The 25471-nt window shown below is 33.7% G+C and overlaps 4 protein-coding genes, 1 non-coding gene and 1 pseudogene across 6 annotated transcripts in view; 5 read left to right on the top strand and 1 right to left on the bottom strand.

The window, feature by feature from the left end:
• Positions 1-3423, top strand: part of LOC111480454 (probable LRR receptor-like serine/threonine-protein kinase At1g53440) — a 12625-nt gene extending 9202 nt beyond the window's left edge. The window contains exons 18-24 of the mRNA XM_023125500.1: positions 290-488; positions 558-713; positions 1457-1575; positions 1999-2209; positions 2287-2524; positions 2614-2764; positions 2857-3423. Coding sequence (XP_022981268.1) covers positions 290-488; positions 558-713; positions 1457-1575; positions 1999-2209; positions 2287-2524; positions 2614-2764; positions 2857-3276 — 1494 coding nt within the window. The 3' untranslated portion in view covers positions 3277-3423. The remainder of the gene's footprint in view (positions 1-289; positions 489-557; positions 714-1456; positions 1576-1998; positions 2210-2286; positions 2525-2613; positions 2765-2856) is intronic.
• Positions 3424-4706: 1283 nt separating this feature from the next.
• Positions 4707-9174, top strand: LOC111480772 (annotated as a pseudogene).
• A 544-nt stretch (positions 9175-9718) lies between these two features.
• Positions 9719-14818, bottom strand: LOC111480895. 2 transcript variants are annotated; one of them, XM_023126119.1, is made up of 8 exons: positions 14442-14818; positions 13703-14343; positions 12533-12772; positions 11716-11805; positions 11065-11214; positions 10794-10918; positions 10212-10341; positions 9719-10045 (listed from the first exon to the last, which is right to left on the bottom strand). In XM_023126119.1, the coding sequence occupies exons 2-8, from the start codon at positions 14240-14242 to the stop codon at positions 9920-9922; spliced, it is 1401 nt and encodes a 466-aa protein (XP_022981887.1). In that variant the 5' UTR covers positions 14243-14343; positions 14442-14818; the 3' UTR covers positions 9719-9919. The 2 variants fall into 2 exon arrangements, with proteins under 2 accessions (XP_022981887.1, XP_022981886.1); XM_023126118.1 differs by having other exon boundaries at positions 13703-14818.
• Positions 14819-16511: 1693 nt separating this feature from the next.
• Positions 16512-18369, top strand: LOC111480771 (protein DOG1-like 4). Its single transcript, XM_023125940.1, has 2 exons — positions 16512-16910; positions 18088-18369. Exons 1-2 carry the CDS (start codon positions 16512-16514, stop codon positions 18367-18369), a joined length of 681 nt encoding a protein of 226 aa, XP_022981708.1.
• A 3099-nt stretch (positions 18370-21468) lies between these two features.
• LOC111480770 (probable protein phosphatase 2C 55) lies at positions 21469-22254 on the top strand. Its single transcript, XM_023125939.1, has one exon. It carries the CDS (start codon positions 21469-21471, stop codon positions 22252-22254), a length of 786 nt encoding a protein of 261 aa, XP_022981707.1.
• A 1023-nt stretch (positions 22255-23277) lies between these two features.
• Positions 23278-23348, top strand: TRNAG-CCC. The gene has a single exon. It is a non-coding gene; the product is annotated as a tRNA-Gly (tRNA).
• Positions 23349-25471: the final 2123 nt, after the last annotated feature.

The following is a 25471-nucleotide window of genomic DNA, read 5'->3' as shown; positions in this document are numbered from 1 at the left end:
GGGGGGGGGGGGGGGGGGGGGGGGAGGGGATTGTGAGATCTCACATCACTTGGAGTGGGGAACGAAACATTCTTTATAAGGGTGTGAAAACTTCTCCCTAACCGACTCGTTTTAAAAACCTTTAGTGAAAGCCCAAAAGGGAAAATCTAAAGAAGACAATATCTGCTAGCGGTGTTACATTATCCATCTATTGATGATATCTTCCTCGTTCAGCTGTTGTGAGCTTTTGGTCACATTCTAAACCATCTATAGATAAATAATAATTACTATTTACTAATTGGGTTCACAGGGAAACTTGATTAGAAAAGATTTTAACATAATGGAGAATGCTGGAGGTGTTGGTAAGAGCTTTATCTTGGAAGAGCCTAATATTGTAGTGAATGGAAGCACTCTTGAGATCCACTTATATTGGGCTGGTAAAGGAACAGATTCCATTCCAGTGATAGGGGTGTATGGACCTCTAATATCTGCAATCACTGTGACACCAAGTAAATATCTTCTTTCATTTTACGATAATCACTCAAAATTTATCTTCAACAATTGATCTTCTATTGTAGACTTTGATGTGGGCACTAATGTGGAAAATGAAACTAGAGGGCTATCAGCTGGAGCTATTGCTGGCATTGTTATCGGTATTTTCTTGTTCGTCGTTTTTGTATTGGCTGTTCTTCGATGGAAGGGTTACTTAGGTCGAAAGGAAGCGGAAGACGATGGTAAGATTACAAGAGTACTATACGTAGTTAATTTTAGAAGACAATATACACTTCCAGTGATTTAAATTTGAATTTGGTGTCTATTTAGTTCCGAATTATTTGTTCATTGAGCCAGCTAACTTGGCGAATTACCTTAATCTTTATATTAGTAGTTTCCATGTTACTTGACATTTCAATTTTTCTTTCATTATCTTCCGGCAACCTCCATCAAAGCCTGGTTCCTCTTCTCCCTCTTCAACGCTTGTTACCCGGCACCCATTGTTGCCTCTGTCACTGCTCGTTCTTACCTCGACCGCCATTTGACTTCCAGATCTAGAATAAGGGGAGCTCTCTTGTAGTAGCTCAAGCCCACCGCTGGCAAATATTGTCCTCTTTGGGTTTTCCCTCTCGGGCTTCTCCTCAAGATTTTTAGAACGCGTCTACTAGAGAGAGGTTTCCACAACACCCATATAAAGAATGTTTCATACCCCCTCCAAATGATGTGGGACCTCACATCTCCCCTTTCATTCCAGGGGTAGCGTAAGCGACCGTTGGCGGGGGAGGAGGGAGATGGTAAGGCCAAAAACGTTTCCAAAGTAGGTGGAAAAAGAAGAAAGAAGAAAATGAAAGAGATGTCAACTAACATGGTTCAACAGCATAAAACATAATATAATTTGTCAACTCTTATGTTCTTTTCAGGAGTTTTATGTCTAATTAGCTCCTTTATTTGACTAAAAAAAGTTGCATTCCTTTCTTTTTTACAGAACTTCGGGATCTAAAATTACAGACAGGTTATTTCAGTTTAAGACAAATCAAAGCAGCCACCAACAACTTTGACTCGACACATAAGATAGGCGAGGGAGGCTTTGGTCCTGTCTACAAGGTATATCTCTGGAAACTCCATCCTCTTTTCTCTATGTTCATCGTTGTTCGATATAAGATCCTATTAGTATCGCACAACAACGCACACACTCAATCTAGATGAACACAAAAAACAGGAGAGAGAAATTGTAAGGAGGAATATTGGCTAGAGAATTATATCGATGACTCAAAGTAGAAAATACAGACAATACAAAAAGTACATTTTCAAAGCACTGATTGAAGGGTATATATATGGTTTAGTTTACTACACATAGCTTTACCAGATATAACTATCTAATATATATAACTATCTACCATATATAGCTTTACTATGTACAACCATTGAGTGAGCTATAAATAAGCAGCATGCTCCATAACCCAACAAATCCTTCTTTCAACATGTTCTTCAAAATAATCTCAGAACTCAACATAAACTATTTGGCAGGGAGTTCTGTCGGATGGCACTTCAATTGCTGTAAAGAAGCTATCCTCTAAATCAAAGCAAGGGAACCGTGAATTCATCACTGAAATCGGCATGATATCAGCGTTACAACATCCGAATCTCGTAAAGCTCTATGGTTGTTGCATTGAAGGAAGCCAATTAATGCTTATATATGAGTATCTAGAGAACAATAATCTTGCTCGTGCCTTATTTGGTAAGTGCCTTACATATATCTTTCATTACTAACTCGTTTCAATTTCAACACAAATAGCTTATGGTTTTCATTTCAAGACCCTGAGAAGCACTCACTCCATTTGGATTGGCCAATAAGAATGAAGATTTGCTTGGGAATAGCAAAGGGGTTGGCTTACCTTCATGAAGAATCTCTATTGAAAGTTGTTCATAGAGATATAAAAGCTACCAACGTGCTACTTGATAAAAGCCTAAATGCTAAGATTTCTGACTTTGGATTGGCTAAGCTTCATGAAGAGGAGAACACCCATATCATCACAAGAATTGCAGGCACAATGTCTCTCTCTTTCTCTATCTCATTCCAGTGTTAATTTAGTTCAAACTCGTAGTCCTTTTGCGATGAGCTAGCTTTTGAATCTCTTGTAGTGGATACATGGCGCCCGAGTACGCAACGAGGGGTTATCTGACTCATAAAGCTGATGTTTATAGCTTTGGTATCGTGGCTCTAGAGATCGTTAGTGGGAAAAGTAACACGAGTTGCATGCCAAAAGAGGATTTTGTGTTTCTTCTTGACTGGGTAATACATTCTTATATTGTTTTATGCACACAAATGGAGTGATCTTTACAAAATGATGTTTGTTTGTTTGTTTTTTTTTTACTTGCTTGAAGGCTTTCGTTCTACAAGAGGAAGGGAACTTATTAGAACTCGTGGACCCGAATCTTGGCTCAAATTACTCGAAAGAGGAGGTCGTGAGAATGCTTCATATAGCTCTCTTATGCACAAACCTGTCTCCAAGTCTTAGACCAACCATGTCTTCTGTGGTTAGTATGCTTGAAGGTAAACTCAAACTCCCTGTCGAAGTAAGGAACATGAAGCGCAACACAAGTGAGCGTGATGCAAGGTTCAAAGCCTCTGAGAAGCTGTCACGGGACAGCCTAACAAGCATTTCTGCATCGTCACAATCCATTGTTCAGATGCCAAGAAGCATGTCATTCGATGGGATATACATTGGCTCATCGTCTTCGTCTACTCGAAACAAAGACGAGACCCGAAAGTATTCTTCAACTAGAAGTCTTCTTGAAGATTGAGTCATTTCAAAGGATCAATCAGACACCAATAGCTGAGCTGCTGTTGTGGCTCAACTTCTGTGCCAAATAAAGTGAACAAATGGGCTCTCAAAACAATGGTTTCTTATTGCAAAGCCATCATTCCTATCTCATAATCTTCTCTTAACATTTCATCTTTATTTACTTCTTTCTAATTTTATAATTTGTTTTTAATATTAAGTGCTATATGTCTTAGACAAAGAACTGTGTTGAAAACAATTCGAAAGAAATCAACGTTATAAACTAAAATCAAACAAGCAACCACCACAATTTTGATAGTATATAACCGAGTAGGAAGAATTGTCAATAAGTCACATCCCCTTATAGTACATCTTAAGATATTTTAGCTTCAGTGGGTGTAGACATGACTTCGGTGACTGACTGATCATAAACTTCCGTATTGACATAACATAAATAGTAAAAACCTATCTAGCACAAAAGCAAGTAAAAGGGGTTTGGAACGAGCATACAACCATGGACAACACGTCCTAGACAAGTATGACCTCGACATCTGACACGTAGTCACAAACAACATGTCATGAAAATTTTAATTGAAGGCCCTCTTAGCAGCGTCTCTATGGAGCCACATTTTGTTGTGCTGATCTATATTTTTCACACGTGTGATAGGCCTAAATTAAACTTCTCAAAGGAAAAAGGAAAATTCTAATTCATAATAATGACTTCCAACAGTCGGTCCACGTATGTGTGTATGAATCAAGCATCGAGCCATTTAATCAAATAGATTGAAAAATCTCCGTTCAAATCGAGAATGGAGATAGAGTAAAGAAATTTTTTTTAAGGTATCAAAATCCGACCCACCAACTTTATTAAAATATTAAAATTTGAGACTTTAAAAATTATGCTCACGTTAAAATATTATTAGATTTTACATGTTTTTAATGTATATTTTGTTGCTAAGGATCAACAAGTTACACGATAGGTGCACGATTGACTTTGAACGCTCCATCCTTCTGCTCTTCATCTATTAGCTTGGTCAACAAGCTACTTTAATTCGTCTTTGGTTTCGATTTGTTATACTCAGCACTTCCAACAAGCTCGTCAATCTCTTCCTGCCTAATAATATATATATATATATATATATATATATATATATATATATATATATATATTAGAAATAAAGAAAGTAAAGAAAATAATGTTAATTAGGCAATGCAGAGTTTATTTTCTACACGAAAAATGGGGTGAATTGTGAGAGTCTCACAATGGTTGGTGAGGAGAACGAAACAATTTTTATAAGGGTGTGGAAACCTTCCAGTCTTGAGCGGAAACCCGAAAAAAAAAGTTCAAAGAGGACAATATCTGTTAAAAGTGGATCTGAGCCGTTAAACTAACATTTACAATCGATTAGTCGAGAGCTACGAACCAAAGTTAGAATATTTTTATGAGTTGTGATGGTGGATGCAAAAGTGAAAGCCCTTCAAGCAATATCTGCAGAGCTGAAGAACTTGAATTGGAACGTCCACCAAAATTCATGCATTAATGGCGATGGCTTCCGTAATGAAACCATTGACCAGCAGACCATGCGATTGGTGCACTGCAATTGCTCCACTGATTTTTGCAGAGTCACCAGGATGTAATAATCATACCCTTTTTTTCCCTTTCTTTTTAATATATCTTTAAAAGGTATTGAAATATTGAAATTTGTATGTTATTTGTTGATACTCATCTTTCAACTTTTTTTTTTTTTTTTTTTTAATATTTTGCACAATTCATTTATTTTTTTAACATTTTACATGTTCCTGCAGTCTAGATGGAAATGATGTATCAGGAAAGTTGCCTGAATTTATTGGCAACTGGATCAATCTTAAGCGATTGTAAGTAAAGAAAATTTGTTTAATGATACTTTCAGAATGTAGTCTCACAGTTAATAACGGATGGAGATGGATTCAAATTTGAAATGCTTTTGTGGTTTTATTTCTAATACGTTCAACGGTGTAAAACTGTCAATCACATTGTGGCGTTGAATAATTTCATAGATATTTGGTTTCCTTAGAAATTATAATATGCTTCTTTTTTCCGATCTGAAATGGTCTCTTTCTCTTCAAGAGCAATAATATGTATCTAGTGCAAATTTATGCAATATCATTATGTAGTTTTAGGATTTCTTTTCACTCGGGTATAATTGTTGAGATTCAGGGATATTCAAGGAACTTCTTTGGAGGGCCCCATTCCTCGTGCCATATCCGAGTTGAAAAGCTTAAATGAACTGTGAGATTGGTTTTCTTGACATTAGTGGTTGCTAGAATGTTTATCAATTTAAACAAGTAAAGAATCGTTATCTTTGTTGTTTGTCAGGAGGATAACTGATTTGAAGGGATCACCAATTAGTTTCCCCAATTTGACTCAATTGACATCTTTAGAAACATTGTAAGCAAAAGTTCAGAATTGTTGATTATTTATTATTAGTCGTTCCATTATAATTTATACTAGATTGGGTTTAATTCTTTTTGTTGATCTTAATCTCGCTTTTCTCCTGGTCGTAGGATCCTCAGAAATTGCTTAATTGAGGATAAAATCCCTGATTATTTTGAAAATTTTAGTAGTTTAAGAACTTTGTAAGTTTCTGAACTTCTTCTCAGTTTTGCCTTCTTTCTTAAGAGAAAAAAAAAAAGTGGACTGGGAAGTTAATATGATTCATTGATGGAACTTTTATCTCTCAATAGGGATTTAAGCTTCAACAGATTAAATGGTACAATTCCAGAGCCATTATTACGGAATCTATCAAACCGTGATGTTCATTCCTTGTAAGTTAATACTTATTACAGAGCAGTCTACATATTTGTTACTTTGTTCTGGACGTGCAAATTGAGATGATTTACGTACCTGGTTTAGGTTTCTAAATGACAACTTGCTTACTGGTCATTTACCAAGCTGGATTACAGGACGCAAAGGAAACATGTTAGTCTAACGCTTCGTTACATTTTTTCTTTCCCCTCCAAATTGTATTACATTATTGTTCTCATCTGTTCATGATGGGAAATTCTTTTTATCTTTCTCTTCAGTTGTTGCTAACGTTATTACAAATTCTTTGTAGGGATTTATCTAACAACAGATTTACAGGGTCGCCTCTTCCCCCTTGATTTGATCCTAAAGTGTAAGTTATTTTACTCATATTCATTACCATGATAAAACGTCTGTTATCTCTGTAGAAAATGTAAATTGACCTTGACTTCACTGTGAACAAATCTATTTCCTTGGTACAGGAACTTGCTTTCTGGTTATTCAAATTCTAGTAATGAAAGGTAAGAGTCTTAACAAAGTTATAGCGTGTTTGGAATAGCTTATGTAAAAACATGTTTTTAAAAATTCAAGTGTGTTTGATATAGTTTTTTGAGTGATTTTATAGAATCAGAAAGTGTTCTCTTTAAAGAAAACCGTAAGAAACAAAATGAATTTAAAAAATAAAACCATATTAATCTAAAACTATTTTTAAAAATACACTTGTGAGATGGATTATCAAAAATGACTCTAGATTGACTGAAAATCTTCCAAACATGTAGTAATTAAAAAGAACAAAAAACATATTATCAACTTTCATGTGTCATATGTGACAAGCAAGCTCTGAATTATCCAATTTGCAGTGTTCGTTGGTGCCTGAGGGGGGATCTCCCATGCGCAAGAGCAGTTCAATGTAAGTGAAGATGATCTAATTATGATTTTAACTTCTTTTGGAATTGTAGTCTTTTATGTATGTATATGCCAGTTTGCACGCAGCTTCAAAATCTCATGGGAGCTACCTAATTCTTGATTGAACTATTTGTTTGATACATGGTTCTTGTAGTTCGTTCATTGTTCATTAACTGTGGAGGAAAGGAGACACTTTGATGGTAATTTATACGAAGGGGATACGACTACGGATAAGCAGTCCAAATTCTCATTTTCAGAAAGATGGGGTTACAGCAGTACTGGTATTTTCGTGGAGAATAATACCGCTCAATACACAAGTAGCAATGACTCTTTTAGGCGTCTATGGGACAGCTCGACTTGCACCTGTTTCACTGAAGTACTATGGATTTTGCTTGCAAAGTGGAAGTTACCATGTGAAGCTTCACTTTGCTGAAACAATGTTTACTGCAACTGCCGACCAAAAATTCAGTAGCTTGGGGAGGCGAATTTTTGACATCTCAATCCAAGTGAGAGGAAACACAATGACATATTAAGTCTTGGGATTGTACTGTATTGGTATTGGGTCTTTCTCTCCGTCTAGTAATTACTATTTACAAACTTAGTTCATTCTACAGGGAAAATTGATTGAAAAAGACTTAAACATAATGGAGAGAGCCGGAGGTGTTGATAAGAGCTAATATTTTGGAAGTGCCTAATGTTATAGTAACTGGCAGCACTCTTGAGATCGACTTATACTGGGCTGGTAAAGGAACAAATGTCATTCCATACAAAGGAGTTTATGGACCTCTGATATCTGCAATCACAGTTACATCAAGTAACCTTCATCCCTTATGCTAATCATTTCAGGTTTTCCTTGTCATGTGTTCTTTTCTACAACTTTCTTAGCACTGCCTTTTCTCTTTCAACAATTAATCTTTTGCCTATTTTGAATTGTTGTCATCTTCTTTTGCTATTGTAGACCTTGATGAGGCAAAAAGGTTATCAGCTGGACCTATTGCTGGCATTGTTGTTGGTACTTTTGTGTTGGTTGTTTCAGTATTGGTTGTTCTTCGAAGGAAGGGTTACTTAGGTGGGAGGGAAACTGAAGACGAAGGTAATATAAATAATTACAGGAGTAATCTATTTGTTTGAATTATGAAGTACATCTTTGGTAGTTTTATTCTTACCAACCACTTAAGGGAACGATTCAAGTTTGGACCGACCTGCTAACATTTGATATGTTGTTTGAGGAATACTTTTTTTTCTAACTCACATATTTCTTTGGTTTAAAAAAACTTGCATTCCTTTATATTCTTTTTACAGAACTTCGGGACCTAAAATTACAGACAGGTTATTTTAGTTTAAGACAAATCAAAGCAGCCACCAACAACCTTGACTCGGCACATAAGATAGGCGAGGGAGGCTTTGGTCCTGTCTACAAGGTATATCTGTGGAAACTCCATCCTCTTCTCTCTATGTTCATCGTTGTTTGATATAAGATCCTGATAGTATCACATAACAACGCGCACACTTCATTTAGATGAACACAAAGAACCAAAGAGAGAAATTGCAAGGGAGAATATTAGCTAGAGGTTTATATTAATGACTCCAAATAGAAAATACAGATAATACAGAAAGTATATTTTCAAAGCACTAATTAAAGGATATATATATATATAGTTCTGTTTACTATATAGTTTTACCTGATATAACCATCTATCATGTATAGCTTTACCATATCCTTCTACTACATAGTTGTTTCCATATATAGCTTTGTTATGTATAACCATTGAGTGAGCTAAGTAGCGGGCTCTATAACCAAACAGATTCTTCTTTCAACGTGTTCTTCAAAATAATCATGCTACTCAATATAAAATAACTCGAGTAAACAAAAAATATTTGTCTGGGAGTTCTGTTGGATGGCACTTCAATTACTGTAAAGCAGCTGTCCTCTAAATCAAAGCAAGGGAACCGGGAATTCATCACTGAAATCGGCATGATATCAGCGCTACAACATCCGAATCTCATAAAGCTCTACGGTTGTTGTATTGAAGGAAAACAATTAATGCTTATTTATGAGTATCTAGAGAACAATAATCTTGCTCGTGCCTTATTTAGTAAGTGCCTTACATATATCTTTCATTGCTAGCTTCACAAGGCATTCAAATGACAGCCTAACATGCATTTCAACATCTTCACAAGGCATTCAAATGCAGAGAAGCATGAACCATGGATCGACTCGTCGTCTACTTCTACCCAAAACAAGGACGAGACTCAAGACTGTTCTTCGACCAGAAGTCTCCTTCGAGATTGAATCGAAGAAAAACATCAAATTCAGTGAGATGGATACATCTGTGACAACTATTATTTTACATACTTTTTGTCTGCCAAATAAACTGAATAAACTGGCTCAATATAATAATTTTGAAATGGTTTCATATTTCAAAGCCCAAGATTCGTGCCTTTAAATTGTATTTTTGCTCTCAATCGTTGGAACATGTTTTCATTTAACATAGATGTGGTTAATTTAAATTGGTCGTGTTAGACTCCTTGAATTAAAGTCTTGAAAAAAAAAATTGAGATTCAATGGTTGAAATCGAGAGTTGACCAAGTCAAGTTCGATTAATATTTTTAGAGAAGAGTCACCTTCCATCTCAATCGACAACCGCGTGGATTGTTTGAGCAACGACGACAGTGCGGGTTCACCCTCCTCTAACGGCCAACAACATTTGCCAATCATCAATTGAACTAAAACCATCAATCTATAATTAATTTAGAGTACCAAACAGAATAACTCTGTTATGAACTCAGAAAATTTGATGAAATAGAAGTAGAAACTGCTTTAAAATGAGAGAAGAAAAGAGAAAAGGGCCTGCCATGATTTACAGATGATGGCCTAATAGTTAACAAATATTCACCTATCACGTAAATAACAGAGAGCAGTTTTGAGACTACCTATACACTTGCAACTACCAAAAACGCAGGTTTCATAAGAAAATCAACACTCAATCCCAGTATTTATCTGAACAGAGAAAGAAGTTCGACGAATATTTGAGAGTGGAGCATCAACTCTTACAACTATCCCGGAATTCCCAACGTTCCCGTTCCATTTCGACCTGCCGATCTGGATGCCGAGCAAGAAATCAAATAGAAGAAAGGAGACTGGCTAACAGTGAAGATATATATAATACGGTGCAAGAAAAAGGAGTCAATGGATAAATAATACAAGTAAAGGTGGTTATAGCTGTAAATAAACATGATCCACAGACAAAAGGTAATTCAATACTTACAGAAATTGAAGCAAATGCAGAAGGATGGGCAATGGAAGAACAGCCGCACATGAGATTGAGATGTTCCTTCACTGAATGAACAATTTCTGCACGAACCCCAGGATTGCTTCCCCCAAAAGTGGAACTCAAACTGATCATTTAAAATCAAACATTAGATACAAAATGACCACTCGTCACAGGAGAAGCAAAAAAATGAAAATAAGTTTCCGCTGCAAGGATATCGAACTGAAAATCATGCCTAGTGCAAGCGGAAAAATGGAAGAGGAGAATTATACTTGCATCTGTACCACAACGTGAATTCTTTATACAACATGAGATACAGTTTGAACTCTCATTTAATCACCAACTATCCAAATCCGAACCTATGGTGTTGAAAAAACTTTCCAAGTAATCACACAACAGAAATCAGTCTAGGAGACGAGTCTTGGGCGTATCCGTATGAAAGCATGTCAAGAGCAAGGTTATTTTCCTTGTTTGCAACAAATACTCATAGACAACATCAAAGTCCAAACTGACATTTATTGCTATAGTCGAAAAAATATAGATGACTCGACTTTGATGAATAAGCATATATACACTAACCTGCATTGCAGAGTTGGTTTCACTAGAAGACCTGTTCTCTTCCAAGCCAATGATTGAGCAAGGTCCAAAGTAAATGATTTGTCAGGAAACTGCACCATTGGTGTTATTCGGGTTCCCCATTTATTCTAAGAAAATCAACCAGCACAAACAAGGCACCAACTTAGCAACACTGGGGTCCATACCCATACAAGTTCTTTAGAAAATTGAATTTGCAAAGGAGAACCAACTTTGTCTTCTTTTGTTATAGGAATGAAATCAGGACATAACTAACCTTACAACAGAAGCTGAATCTCATTTCTCCTGGATATTGACCTTGAGCTTGAAGGAGGCCTCCACAAAAGGGCAAAAATGCTGTTGTTGTTAAGCCTTCACCCGACACATAAGTCAACTGCCCGTTGGGGAACTGTAAATCAACAAAGGACTGGGAAGGAGGGAGGGGGAAGGTGATGTTACTCGACTGATCCAAAGGGTATGATAAACAAGAAATAGTTCTAAATTTTATGGTCAAGCAATTGCCACTAGCCAGGCAATCCAAAAACAACATGAACAAAAAAAATAAGACCAAAACAAGAAAATTTATAACTTCATTTACTGGATAAGTAAAACATTGCTCCAAGATAGAGCCTTCTTTCTGATTAGTGTTTATTAAATATACTTGAGCACTGATCCCTGATTCTGAAGTTTTAATATGGCAAACAACGTAAGAACTTTCGTATACATAAAGTTGAGCAATTCTTTCCATTTGGAAGAGCATGTTCTGCACTTACTGGGCCCCAAGATAGCTCTCACGACGCCAATTGCTTTTTGTTTAAAAAGATTACTTCGGTTTTCTTATGACAAAGTTTTATGTCATATTGAAAACCAAACTAAGTTCACCACAATTATTATGCTAATAGGAGATTAAATGGTTTTATCAACTTACACAAGCTGGGGGATTGAGACGAAGCATCGACATAAACAACCACCTTCTATGCTTTGACCAGACTGCTGGACATAGAGAATGCATTCCATTCTGATGATTCATGAAATAATAACATTAGAAGTTGGAATAAAGTAGGGTTTATATGAAAATGACAGTTCGATGTGTCATGTCACAGGCACTTGAAGAAGTAAAATTCAAAAGTTTCTCTAAAAGCAAAAACAATAGGCATTGAAAGTGAAAGAATGGTATTCATATTTCTAAGTCTCAAATTATGTACATCACATTGAGGGTCCCGATTGCCAAGTTAAAATACAGTACCTTTTACTAACGTAGCATTTGATCAGACTAAACTAGAAAATTTCTACACATATTGCAAGGAGAAACTCAAGTTCAACACTCACATCAGGATTGCAGAAAGGATTTTAAGACATGAAGAACTATCCCAGATTTTGAACATTCATAAACTGAAAATTGGTGGTCAACGTGCTTTTAGAAAAAGTTTAAGCTGTCCATAATAAAATTGACAGCAATAGCAATCAAATAGTGACAATCACATCTTTCTAAAGGGATAGCTATTGGTAGCAATGCAGAGAACTCCTTTAATAGACATCCAACAAATAAGGTTGCTGTCGTGTAAAAAGACGCTTCTTGAAACCTAACTAAATCCTAACACTCCTAGCAGTAACAGCCAAACTATTCTGTTTGTTTAATTGAAAACAAAATAACTTCTGCACTTTGATTCTAACATGACTTCATTGTCCAAAATCTGACACGGGATTTAATTTTGATGCTACTAGCCATATAAAGTAGGTGTTACCTTTCTATCATAACCGTACCAAAGCAAGTGTTGCTTTGATAAATGAACTGGCAAAAGAAGTGTCGAGTCACGAACAAAGAGTACTGGCCCAAGCTGCAGCAGAAATAAAGATGAGTTATCATTTCCAGATGCTGTTCTGCCATGTGATGCTTCTACTCTCCATAGATCGCCTCTGGCAACTAATGAACTTTCCACATCTCGTGATCTACTATCATACGTTGAAGAAATATTGATCGTGCTCTACACCCAAAGAACAATAATATTAAAGAGGAAACAGAAATCCTCAACCGACATAACTATGATTTAACACCACCACTATGCCCACACAAAAAAGATGAATAAATGCCATCGAATTGTAGGGTTTGGAAGAGAGGGAAAATACTAGCTGGGGAGATAAGATGATTGAACACAAAATTTGCTGAGATTTCCACTACAATTGGTAGAACATAAAGACAATGTAACTTTCAAAAAAACAAGATTAGAGGCTCCCTCAACTAAAACGAGAAGTCACAAAGATGAACCAAGGATTGACAAAATTACTACATACAAAAAATGTATCAAGTTTTCATGGTCTCCCACAGGATAATTGTTTCGCTCACGTTATGATGTTGTCATAACCATATGTTCTATTATTGACAGATAGTAACAGCTGACTATTTCAAAATGATTCCTCTAGCATGTCTCATCTCGTGTGAATGAGTAGTGCTCAAATTACAATAGTTTCCACCATGGACAACATAGCTATAATTTTTTCAAGACTTTCCTTCATTATTCTCAAGTCTCTGGTTTCTTCCCAATAATAATCATTATCCGTCTCTGTATAGGTGAGTTGTTGAATGTTATCATAGATGCACTAAGTTCGTGGCTGAACAGGCCACTGTAGAGCAGTGTATTAATAACTATTTAAAGAAGCCATTCAGAAAAGAAACTCCTGATCACTCTATTTGGCAGATTTGTGTTCGAAGAGGTCTCTGTTCTGTAATAAGCTATAGATTTAGACCACAATTAGTAGATTAAGCAGGTCTTAGCTAATGAAGAGTAAACCATTTTTTTTTTCCTAGTCAAAATAGAACACCTGAAAGCAGTCATTGAAAAATTAATTATCTGCCGTACTGCCAATATCATGTCTGCAATTTGCAAATTAAATAAATGCTTATCACACTGCTATACCTGTGCCCTTCCCAGATGTCCTATAGTCTTCAAATCAAAGCCAGATGCTTCATCGTCAACCATCGCATCTGAACCAGCATCATTGTCAGCAAGTTCAGAACTACGCAAGCGCTCTGTTAATGTTCCAAGATTCCCTTGAACAGCAACACCCATATCATCCCTCTGCCAACTCTTATCCCGATCCATCCTAATGGACCCTATTACATTCTCCTCTGGCCAAAATGGCATCGGCAGCTGTCTGAAAAATTGTTGTACCACACCATTCAAACAAGCACCAAAATCAGCGCTAGCTTGTCCAATCCTACTACCAATATCAAAAATCGAATCGTGGGCAGTCAACCCATAATCCTTGATACCAAAACTCTGTCCCGGAAATTCAAGATCAAAGAGCTTAGAGTTGGGGGTATTTGGCCAGGGAAATGAAGGCGGCGGTATGTGAGAATGAATCAGTCCCGTGAAACCCTGAGCAAGACGGTCCGCGAAATCCTGACCATGCCTCTGCACCTCCTCCCAAGCTTCGAAGGATCTTTCTACGGACATTAGTGAAAGAATCCAAAACCTCCAACCTTATCTTACACCCACAACCTCTTCATACAAAGGGAGAAACGAACTTCCTCGATAAACTTAATGAGAAAGAGAACCTTAACGATGAACAAAGATCAACAATCTAGAAGTAAAATCAATCGACCAGCCTATCAAATAAAACAACAGCAGAAGAACTAGGGTAGAAGCATTTTACTTAGGGCACCAACAGAAGTCCAGAGAATCGAGTAAGAATCTTGCATCTCCAGGTCCACAACCGATCAATTCCTCCTCAAACACCAAACGAACTACAACAAGAACTGGAATCGATCCCGGAATTCAATTTCCAAACAAATAAACCAATGAAGTAGGTTACAGAAGACGCAAAAGGGAGCAGTAGAAATGAATTTTCAAATTCCAAACACCAGGGGAATTGCTCGAAGTGAGAAGTAGGGTTTTAGGATTGGGAATTGAAGAAGGTAAACATGAGAGAATTGAAGAAGGCGAGGACGGATTGGGAAGCGAAGGGTTTGTTCTTCAGAACGCCAAATTAGCAACGCGGTCGGGAAGGTATTCGTTTGTATATTCATAAAGCAGGACGTCAGCCATTAAACCTGTGGCTGATTCTAATGAGTTGTCCGGATTTTTTTAATGCGGAGAAACGCTAGAATCACCTGCCCGCGGACGCTAACTTTGTCACAGCCAATCGGATGTGAGAATAGATTCTGGTCTTCGTTTATTCTCTTCTGGGTAAGGACAAGACGCAGGAATTTGGTCCAATCTTCGTCCGACACTTAAATGTGATTTTTCCGCTAATTGGTCGCACGTGCCACCATTAACGTAAGATTAATAAATTTTTTTAACCTCAATTAATAAAAATATTCATAAATGTTACCATTTCACTATATATATAAATAAATAAATAAATGTATATGAACTTTAGAGAAATTTATTACGTTCTTTCACTTTTTTTAAATAATGCAAAAATATTTTTATCATTAATAGAATATTTTTAAAATACGGTTGAAATTTTAAAAGTAACATCAAAACTTTATATCTTAAAAAAAAAAAATTGTATAGTTAATATATGGATAAAGTTCGTCTATCACACCTCGTTTAATGTTATTTTTTAAATGTTACTAACATTTTTTCTAGCTTTTTTAAAAAAAATTAAAAGGTGTTTTTAAAAGATTTAAGGATATTAATGAAATTTTTAAAATTTTAAAGATATTTTTAAAACAAAATATTATACTTGATTTCATCCAAATTAATGATAATAAAACTTGAAATTGGCTTGTATTATTAATTCAAACTTAATTTTGCTAACTTTTATTAAAATTAGCTAGGTAATTATATAATAATTTTATATAAGAAAAAGATACAACCTGCTAAAAGAGACTATTTCTGTCTTCATATAAAATTAAAAAAAAAAATGAAAATAAATTAAGAGAAACTAATTGAAAATATAAAAAACTAAAATAAAAAGTTAATGTTAAAGGACAAAAATGTATTTTTTATATTAGAAAATTATAAAATATAAACTCTAGTTAACTTTTAATTATTAAAAATTTCCTCAGAGGTTAAAATATTTTTATATTTTCAATAGAACTTAAAATTGATTTAATACACGCTCAAAGTTATTTATATTCATCAAAGAATCAGTAGCTAAATCGAAGAAATAATATTTACTTTAGTGCCACCATGGTGCGTATGAACATGTTGGTGACGGTGGCACTAATGGGATGAAGACCAACCTATTGCTTGAGAAAAGCTCGTATTATTGTCACAATAACAAACTTTTCAATATGGTCCAGTAGAGTATATTAAAAACTAAATAATAAAAATACCCTCAAATTATATATATATTATAAAAAAAACTACCATTTATAAAGTTTAAAAATATAAGTTAATATTTTGTTTAAAAAATAAAAAAATGGAAAATACCTTCTAACATTAACAACTTTAAATTTTCAAAAGCTTAATTTATTACTTTTTAATTTTAAAATTTAAAAACGGTTAAATTCACACTATTTTAATATTAAAAAATTTAGAGATAATTGAAAGGTTTGGATGATAAAGAAAGTTAATGTTACTGCGTGTTTTTATAGTTTGACAAATAAAACTTGGACACATTTCGTACGGCTGTTCTCCATTTGGCCGACGCACCGTTTCCATTGAAGACAAAAACTAGAGGAAACAAAAGCCATGAACACAAAGTTAAAAGCCGAGTTTCAGTTCCTCCTTCTTCAGATCTCTGTTTCTCTCGTAACCTCTCACCGGAACCCAAATGAGCAGCGGGCTCAACTTCGCGAGCTTCTACGCCACCTGGTTCGACCACCTCCACCACCTCATCCACCAGCTCTCCTCCACCCCCACCGACCACCACCACCACCACCTCGTCCACACCATCATCTCCCACTATTCCGAGTACTTCCGCGTCAAGTCCCTCGCCGCCGAGCGCGACCCTCTCTCCGTCTTCTCCGCCCCCTGGGCTACCTCCTTTGAACGCTCCCTTCATTGGGTAGCTGGTTGGCGTCCCACCACTACTTTTCATTTGATTTACTCCCAGTCAACTATTCTCTTTCAGTCCCAGATTGCTGATATTCTTCACGCTCCCCGCACCAGCGACCTTGGCGACCTCTCTCCCTTCCAGTTCCACCGTGTCAGCGAGATTCAGTGCCAAACGGTAAATACCCTCTTCATTTTTTTGTTTTTTTTTTTTGGAAGGTTTAAGGCCATAGCCCAAACGGTGTTAGATGAACACGACTCTCCACAATGGTATGATTTTGTCCACCGTGAGCAAAAGCTCTCATGGCTTTCCTTTTGGCTTCCCAAACTTTCATCGGTCAACACCTCCCCTTAATCGAGGCTCGACTCCAAAAGACTCCTTTGGAGTCTTAGTCATTTTTTAAGATTGACACGGCTAAGTTCAGCGAGATTCAGTGCCAAACGGTAAATACTTTTTGTTTTTTTTTGGAAGTTTTAAGGCCATAGCCCAGACGGTGTTAGATGAACACACATAAGCTCTCATGGCTTTGCTTTGGGCTTCCCAAAAGGCCTCATACCAATGGAGTTAGTATTCCTCACTTATAAACCCATAATCATTCCCTAAATTAGCCGACGTGGGACTTTCATCATCCAACAGACGTAACATGTAACAGTTCCAGTCCACCGTTAACATATATTGTCATATTTGCGCTTTACTTTTCAGATTTCCCCTCAAGGCTTAAACACGTTCGGTAGAGAAAGATTTACCCACCTTTATAAAGGATGATTTGTTCTCCTCTTCAGATACCACAATCCACTCCTTCAGGGCCCAACATCCTCGACACTCGTTCCTTTCTTTAATCGATGTGGAACCGCCACTAAATCCACCCCTTCAAGGTCCAGCGTCTTTACTAGTATATTGGCTCGTGTCTACCGTTCAGACAACAACCTCCTTGCTGACACATAGTCTGGTGTCTGGCTTTAATACCATTTGTAATGGTCCAAATATTGTCCTTTTTGGGCTTTCAAGCTTTCTCTTTAGGTATTGAAATGCTTCTGCTAGGAAAAAAAAATTTCACACCGAGGTATTTCGTTCTCCTCCCTCAACCAATGTGGAATATCACATGACATAAAAGAAACTCGAGCTAGTAGAACCAATTAACTTAATAGAGCAAATGGCTTAATTAGGAGATTTAATAGAATAAGTTACCATAATATTGGTGGTAGCTACCAAGTCGTGGGACCAAGTCGTGGGGTTGAATTGAAAAGTTAGTTTATAATCTTCCTTTAAGAAAGATTTCTCTTCTCGAAATTTTTTATTTGTTTCAACATATTTGGATCTCGAAGGTCACCCATGGTTAAAAGTTTTGATGCAGGTGGAGGAGGAGAATGCAATAACGGATGAGCTATCGGAGTGGCAAGACGAGGAGAGCGAGCTGATGCAGAGGAGGGTGGAGGCGTCGGGGAAGGGTGAAGGTCTGGTTCGCATTATAAAGAAAGCGGACGATCTACGGCTGCGGACAGTGCAGAAGGTGGTGGAGCTTCTGACGCCGAAGCAAGCAGTGGAGTTCCTCATCGCCGCCGCCGAGCTCCAGTTTGGTGTTCGGGTGTGGGGGATAAATGAGGACCGTCAACGTGGCAATCATCCAGACACCTAAAACAATTTTAAATAAATTTGAGTTATAAAACCCCTCTATTTACTTATTATTACCGATCAAATTTTATGTCATTTTATAATTATATTACTTTATGAATATATCTTATGAACATCACACGCACAAAAAAGACAAAACTGAGGCCAATTTAGTAAATATGTACGTCAATTGTACAATGAATCATTCATGGAATGACACGTGTCATACATGCAAGCGTTTCATCTTGCTTTAATGTCGTGGCCCGGACATTTTACCAATTTACCACGACAATGGTTCGAGTTAGATTTCGGAAAATGGAAAATTTTGTTTTAATTTGTGAGTTTGTAACTCAATTAATTCAAAAATTTTACAATTCAATCCAATCTAACTTTATTTTGCTTTTAAAATTGGTACGTGGATTAAATTAATTTAATATTTATAAAAAGAGTGGACATTAAACTTCATCACTCGAATTGACTCAATTCGAATTTGAAAGGTTCAGTTAATGTTCTAGAACCGAATAAATTTAATATAAGTTTCGAGTTGACTAGAATCGAAAAAAAATATTAATAAATTATATTAGGATGATTGGATGAAAGTCTCACATTGGCTATTCTAGAGAATGATCATGGTTTTATAATCGAGGAATGTTATCTCCATTGTTACAAGGTCAAGGGAAACCCAAATCAAAGCCATGAGAGTTTATGCTCAAAGTGGAAAATATCCTACTATTGTGGAGAGTCGTGTTCAACTAACATGGTATCAGAGTCGTGTTAATAGAATTTTCAAGTGTCGAACAAAGGACTCCAAAAAGAAAAAGAGTAGAATCTCGATTAAGGAGAGGTGTTGGATGAAAGTCCTACATTGACTACTTTAGGAAAATGATCATGAATGCGAACTATTATTTTTTTTATTTTATTTAGTTTATGTTTGTGAAATTTTTAACTGCATTATGACTAAACTAACCAACAATCAACTAGGTAAATATTTAATAGCGAAATTTAAGATTTTTAATTATTAATGTGACATATAAGGTATTTAATTTTCTAATTTTATTTTATTTTTAAGCATTTAATATTGTTATTTTCCCCCGAAAGAATCGGTTTTAATCTTAAATGAAATTAATAAATTATATTTAGAGAAAAACTTGGGCTACGTGTCAAATTGTCAATGCGACTTTTTTTTTTATTATTTTTATTTCTTTTATTATTATGGGCATATATTCTAAAAAAAACCTCTCCAATAATATCCTATGATTTTTGTAAATAGTAAATAATATATTTTATTCTTTTATAATATATATTTATCGAGAATAAAATTTTATATGGAAATGTCAATTTACTCCTTACAATCTACTAATTTAATAACATAATTTAAAGCTCAAATTTCATTTTGACAAATAAATTTGTAAATTTATTTAAATAAAATTATTTTAGATACCATTTTTTAAAATTAAATTGGTAATTGTCCATTAATGAACACCATTGACAGAAATTTAAAAATGGAAACAACAATGTTTTTTGCATGTGTGAATTACTAGTTTTCAAAGGAGAAAAAAAAAAAAAAAAAAAGACATAATATAAAGTAAATAAAAATTGTGTCAGTCTGACGGAATAAAAACCGAAAAAAAAAAATTGAGATTATCACTTTTGTAAGGAATAGAATTGTCGAAGTGATTCCCAATTTTAGAAATGTATCATATATTTTATTTTCGTTCTTTAATGTTCGTAAGTACACAGAGTTCGAGTGTTCGATAAAGTGATGAAGTAGTTTATATTATTTTTTAAATTAATAAAAAAAATAAAAAAATCAACTTAATTTCACCCCATTTCAAATTAAAGAAATAATGTGATGATCACTATGATTGGCATATAATAATTTATTTTCTATAATTTTAAATATAATTATTAATTTTATATAATTTTAAAAAATATTAAAAATGTTAAGAATATTGATATGAGATGGACAAGGAATAAAAAAATTAGGATTCTCTTATAATTTGGTTGTTATTACAATCAATTATGCACCAAATAAATCATTTGTCTTAAAATATGTTTTAGTTTTAAAGATTTTTAATCATTTTTTTTAACTAAAAAAAACTTTCAAAAACTTTTTAAAAATTTTTAAAATATATTTTTGATAATTTTGGATATAAATTATTGATATTTTATTTAAAAAGTATAATTAATAAATTTTTAAAAGTTAACTAATACTTTTATTATTAGTATAAGAACGACACCAATATTATTATAATTTTAAAAATATTTATAAACTTTTGAAAAGAACGTTAATATTTTTAAATTTTGGATAATATTGATAATAAGATTTTTTTTATATATTAATATTAAAAGATTTAATACTATTTTAAAAATTGTATGGATATTCAATACTATTTTAATACTATTTTAATACTATTTTAATATTAAAAGATTTAATACTATTTTAATACTTGAATATCATACTATTTTTAAAGTATGATATTCAAGTATTTTTGAAACTTTAAAAAAATTTAAAAGTATTAATCAACTTTTTAATATTTAAAGATATTTTTAAAAAACTATTGAAAATTAAAAGGGGTGTTAACTATTTTAAAATTAATAATAAATTAAATTTAAAACTATTTATTATTTTAAAATAATAATAAATTACATTTTTTTTATAAAAAAATTAAAAGGTATTATTATTATTTTTTTTTTTTTGAAAGTTTAGGTTTATTATTTAGATAAAGTACGAAATCAGGTATTTTTTTAATAATTAATTTAGTCTAAATAAAATATTAATTAAATAGTGATAATTCAGTCTATAACTATTAAATTTAAAAGTGGAAAAAAAAAACTATTACAAGTATTTCAAAATTGCATGGATCAAAGGAAATAAAAAAAAAATAATAATAAATCCTTAAATCTTAATTAATCATAATTTGAAATATCAATAAATAAAAAAAAATAAAAATCCCCCAATCTTCCATCTTGTGGAAGGAAACCACGAAATCAACATCTATAAAAGCCCTCCACGACTCCTTTCTCAACCACAAATTTATTTCTCAATTTCCATTCGCAAATTTCCGATTTCGTTTTCTCTCATATTATTCGCAGAAATTTCAGTTCCATATCCCAAGCCAGTATGATCTCAACCAAGCGTTCTTCTACTCCTTTCGCCGCTGCGCCGGAGTTGAGAATCGACTTCGGATCCTCCTATATTCCTAAGCGAAACTCCTTCGGACCTCTAGGAGAAGACGCTCACTTCATCTCTCACTCCAGGAACATCTTCGGAGTCGCAGACGGCGTTGGCGCTTGGGCGGAGGAAGGCATCGACGCTGGAGAGTACTCCAGAGCGCTAATGGCGAACTGCGCTGCCGTCGCGGCAGAGGAGACAGATCCGAGGCGGATTCTGACGGAAGGCTACTTGAAGACGAAGTACATAATCGGATCCTCCACGGCCTGCGTAATCGCTCTCAGGAACAATACGCTACACGCGGCGAACATCGGCGACAGCGGATTCATGATCTTTAGAGAGAAGAAGCTCGTTTTCGTATCGGCGACGCAACAGCATCGATTCAACTGTCCGTATCAATTAACCGGCGGATTTTCTCTCAGCCTGCCGGTACAGCCTTGGGGGTGTAGAGTGGAGGTTTATGCCGGAGATATCATCGTCGCTGGTACGGACGGGCTATTGGACAACGTTTTCGCTTGCGAGATCGAGAAGATTCTGGAGGAGGAGGAACGAGTTGACTCGGGGAAATTGGCGCGGCGATTGGCCGAGTTGGCGTTGAGCAACTCGCTCGACAAACGTCGAACGACGCCGTTTTCGGTTGGTGCTAGGGAGGCCGGGTTTTTGTGCGACGGAGGGAAGATTGATGATATTACGGTGATCGTGGGAGAAGTTCAAGAAGCCAAGGCAAAATATTAGTGAGGTTTTTATTATTTGTTTTTTTAATATTTATATAATATATATATATATTAGAAATTTGACTCATCTTCATATTTAATAAATATAATAAAAATGTAGAACAGTTTAATTGATATGTGATCATTTTTTTTATTTATTAGTGAAAGTTCAAATCTAAAAAGTATTTTGGAATATCACTTTTAAATTCTATAAATTTGTAGGCGTCATTTTTATACTCTTTTAAATTATACTAAAAAGTCATCAAATTTTATTTTATTATTTATTATTATTGTTTTTTAAATTCATGAGATAATATTTTGTTTGTTTTCTTTAATGGATAAGCTAAACATCTAATCTTACCAAATAATTAGGATGAAAATTACTCTTTTTTTTTTAATAAAAAAATAGAAAGACTAAATTTAGATCATTTACTCGATGGAGTTGCCAATTTAAACGCATTTGAATTTAAATTCTTTCTTATTTTTTAATTTAAACATAAATAAGAAATAAATCTCGATTAAATATAATATTATTTATTTATGTTTAGTTCGAGTTTATTTGATTTTTAAATTTTGTGTTTATATATCCATAATATGACAAATCTAAAATTGAATTGAATTTTATATTGATTAGGACGGAGAATAAAGATATAGTTATTGATATTAATAGTTTTTGTTTGTAAATAACAAATTGTTCAAATTTATTAAAGTTATTTTTACTTCCAAATTTAGATGTAGTTATTATTTTTACTATTTATGTTTATATTGGTGTAAAAAATAATATTTTTCTATGTTTTATGGATATTAAAGCCATCGATGAATCTTAGATTTTCGAATCTTTCAATTTATATGTATATTTATATATCAAATAGTTATTTTTATTTTTTTAACTTTTAATTTTATGTTTGTTATATAAATTTAAATAAACCTCGAACAAGATAAAAAAATTGAAGACATATTTATAATGATTAAAGTAAACAAGTTTTAAGTTCTTGGAAATTAAAGTTATAATTTAATATTTATCTTCTTGACCTTATAGACAAAAGCGCATCTAGTGTAGTGGTATCATAGTACCCTCCCACGGTACTGACCGGGGTTCGATTCCCCGGATGCGCAATATATTCCTAATATCATTCTTTCAATTTTTTGTTTGAGGCTTTTTTTTACGAGTATTTAATTTGATAAAAGATATTGTAAAAATTAATCCTTTTCAAATACGGTTATTTTTATTAATGGGTAAATAGTGTCCAACCGGACTGTAAGAGAAAAAAAATGTATGAGTTGGCCGAAATAACCATGTCTAACTCAACTACAAGCGATGACACAACTAAATAGTTTTATATGTGAGACGACCTACCCTAAAAATTCACGAGTAAATTATCTTTTCAAAATTTTTCAAAATAATTATTGGATAACTATCGTATTTAATAAATCATTGTACTCCTAAATCGTTCTTTTTTTTACTTTTCTTAAAGGGTTGGAAATTAAAATAATTAAAATAAAAAAATTATAATTTCTTTAAAATAAAATAATAAAACTACAATTATTTTAAACAATAAAATTTAAGTATTTTTTTTCTTCTCTTATAAAACAAAACAATTACATTTTTTTAAAATATTAAAAAATAATTATTTTCACTACCATATAAAATAAATTAATTCGAATTTGAATATGTAAAATAAAAGGCAATAATATATAATTATCTTTTAAAAAGTACAAAATGGGTTATATATTGACACAAATTAAAAACGTTTTTTTTTTCTTGATTTGACTAGTTAATTATCATTTGTTGACGTTAAATAAATAAAATTTTCATTCTAATTAATCTAACACATGAATAAGTCCTTTCTTTCTTTTTTTATTCTTTTTATTTTAAGGATCAAAATCAAACTATTAACATTTTAGATGATGATTAGTTTTGTATTTTTTGTTTTGCTGATGTATTTTTATTACCAATAAATTTTAAATTATAATTTTAGAGAACTTTTAACAAACAATATCAAAGAATTGATTTTATTCTAATTGATTTTATTCGAGTTACTTTTGATTTAAGAAAATTAAAGAGAAATTATGGTCACCATCAAAGAAGATTGAGGTGCGTTTGATCGAATCCAGCTCGAATCAACCTCTGTTTACAAAGGTTTAAGATCTAAAAGCTCAAAAATTTATATATATTTTTTCTTTTGAGATTCTTCAACAAAAGGGTAAGAGTTAAAATCAATAGTGTAAGCTGTAGATATTGAAAAAACAAAGTGTACACTTTTAAACTTTTGTCGGACTTTCTATTCATCATTTTTTTTTTTCGAAAACTAGTTTTGTTGGATAATCATTTAATTTTTAATTTTTGAAAATTATGCTATATCTATATATATATATTTTGCAAGTTTTGTTAAAAAAAAAAAAAGATTATTTGTAATGGTTCAAATACCCTGTCCACTTTGACCTATTACGTATTGTTGTCGACGAAAAAAAAAATCAAATAGTTGTGATTTTGTCAATTTTCTTTATGTATAATTATTTGTTTTAGATGGATTATGTTAGGTCCAAACCCCTTTTCCTTTCAAGCTTTCCTTCAATGAGTATAGAGAAGTTTTTACACCCTTATAAAGAATGTTTCGTTCTTCTCCCTAACTGATGTGAGATTTTAGGATCCACCCCACTTTGGGGTCAACATCCTTGCTGGCACAACGCCTCATGATCACTCCCTTCGAGGCTCAACCTCTTCGCTAGCAAATCACATAATGTCTGACTCTGATACCATTTATAACAACTAAAGCCCACTGCTAGCAGATATTGTCTTCTTTGGGTTTTCCCTCTCGAGCTTCTCCTCTAGATTTTTAAATTCGTGTCTGCTATAGAAATGTTTCCAAATCCTTATAAAGAAGGCTTCATTCTCCTCTCCAACTGAAGTGTAAACTAAATGATGATGTCTTTAAAAGAAAGATGCACCAGAAAGATGAGGTGCATGAGAAAACACGAACATTCTCCAATTGACATGGTGAAGATTAACAGTAATACAACTTAGAGCGAGTTGATAAAAGACAAGATTAAATTTCTATAACATCACATATCGAATCGTCAAACTAAAAACCAAAATATGGTTTTGTTTTGTTTTACCATAAAAATGGTCAAACTATCCCACAATCATTTTTAACGCCGACAGAATCAATCCTTTGAGATGTTGGAAAGTTTTTTTTTTTTTTTTTTTTTTTTTTTTTTTTTTTTTTTTTTTTTTTTTT

The sequence above is a fragment of the Cucurbita maxima genome, unplaced genomic scaffold (assembly GCF_002738345.1).
Source record: "Cucurbita maxima cultivar Rimu unplaced genomic scaffold, Cmax_1.0 Cma_Scf00006, whole genome shotgun sequence".
Taxonomy (NCBI): domain Eukaryota; kingdom Viridiplantae; phylum Streptophyta; class Magnoliopsida; order Cucurbitales; family Cucurbitaceae; genus Cucurbita; species Cucurbita maxima.
This window is presented reverse-complemented; position numbering and strand designations above follow the sequence as displayed.

Bases quoted from the DNA above. Each gene is read 5' to 3' on its own strand.
- LOC111480771 (XM_023125940.1), top strand. From the start codon at position 16,512: ATGAGCAGCGGGCTCAACTTCGCGAGCTTCTACGCCACCTGGTTCGAC. The intron at 16,911-18,087 runs GTAAATACCCTC...GTTTTGATGCAG, and splicing joins GCGAGATTCAGTGCCAAACG to GTGGAGGAGGAGAATGCAAT.
- LOC111480770 (XM_023125939.1), top strand. From the start codon at position 21,469: ATGATCTCAACCAAGCGTTCTTCTACTCCTTTCGCCGCTGCGCCGGAG.
- LOC111480895 (XM_023126118.1), bottom strand. From the start codon at position 14,242: ATGTCCGTAGAAAGATCCTTCGAAGCTTGGGAGGAGGTGCAGAGGCAT. The intron at 12,773-13,702 runs GTATAGCAGTGT...CTTTGGGTGTAG, and splicing joins GACATCTGGGAAGGGCACAG to AGCACGATCAATATTTCTTC. The intron at 11,215-11,715 runs GTAAGTTGATAA...CCTCCTTCCCAG, and splicing joins GTCTCAATCCCCCAGCTTGT to TCCTTTGTTGATTTACAGTT.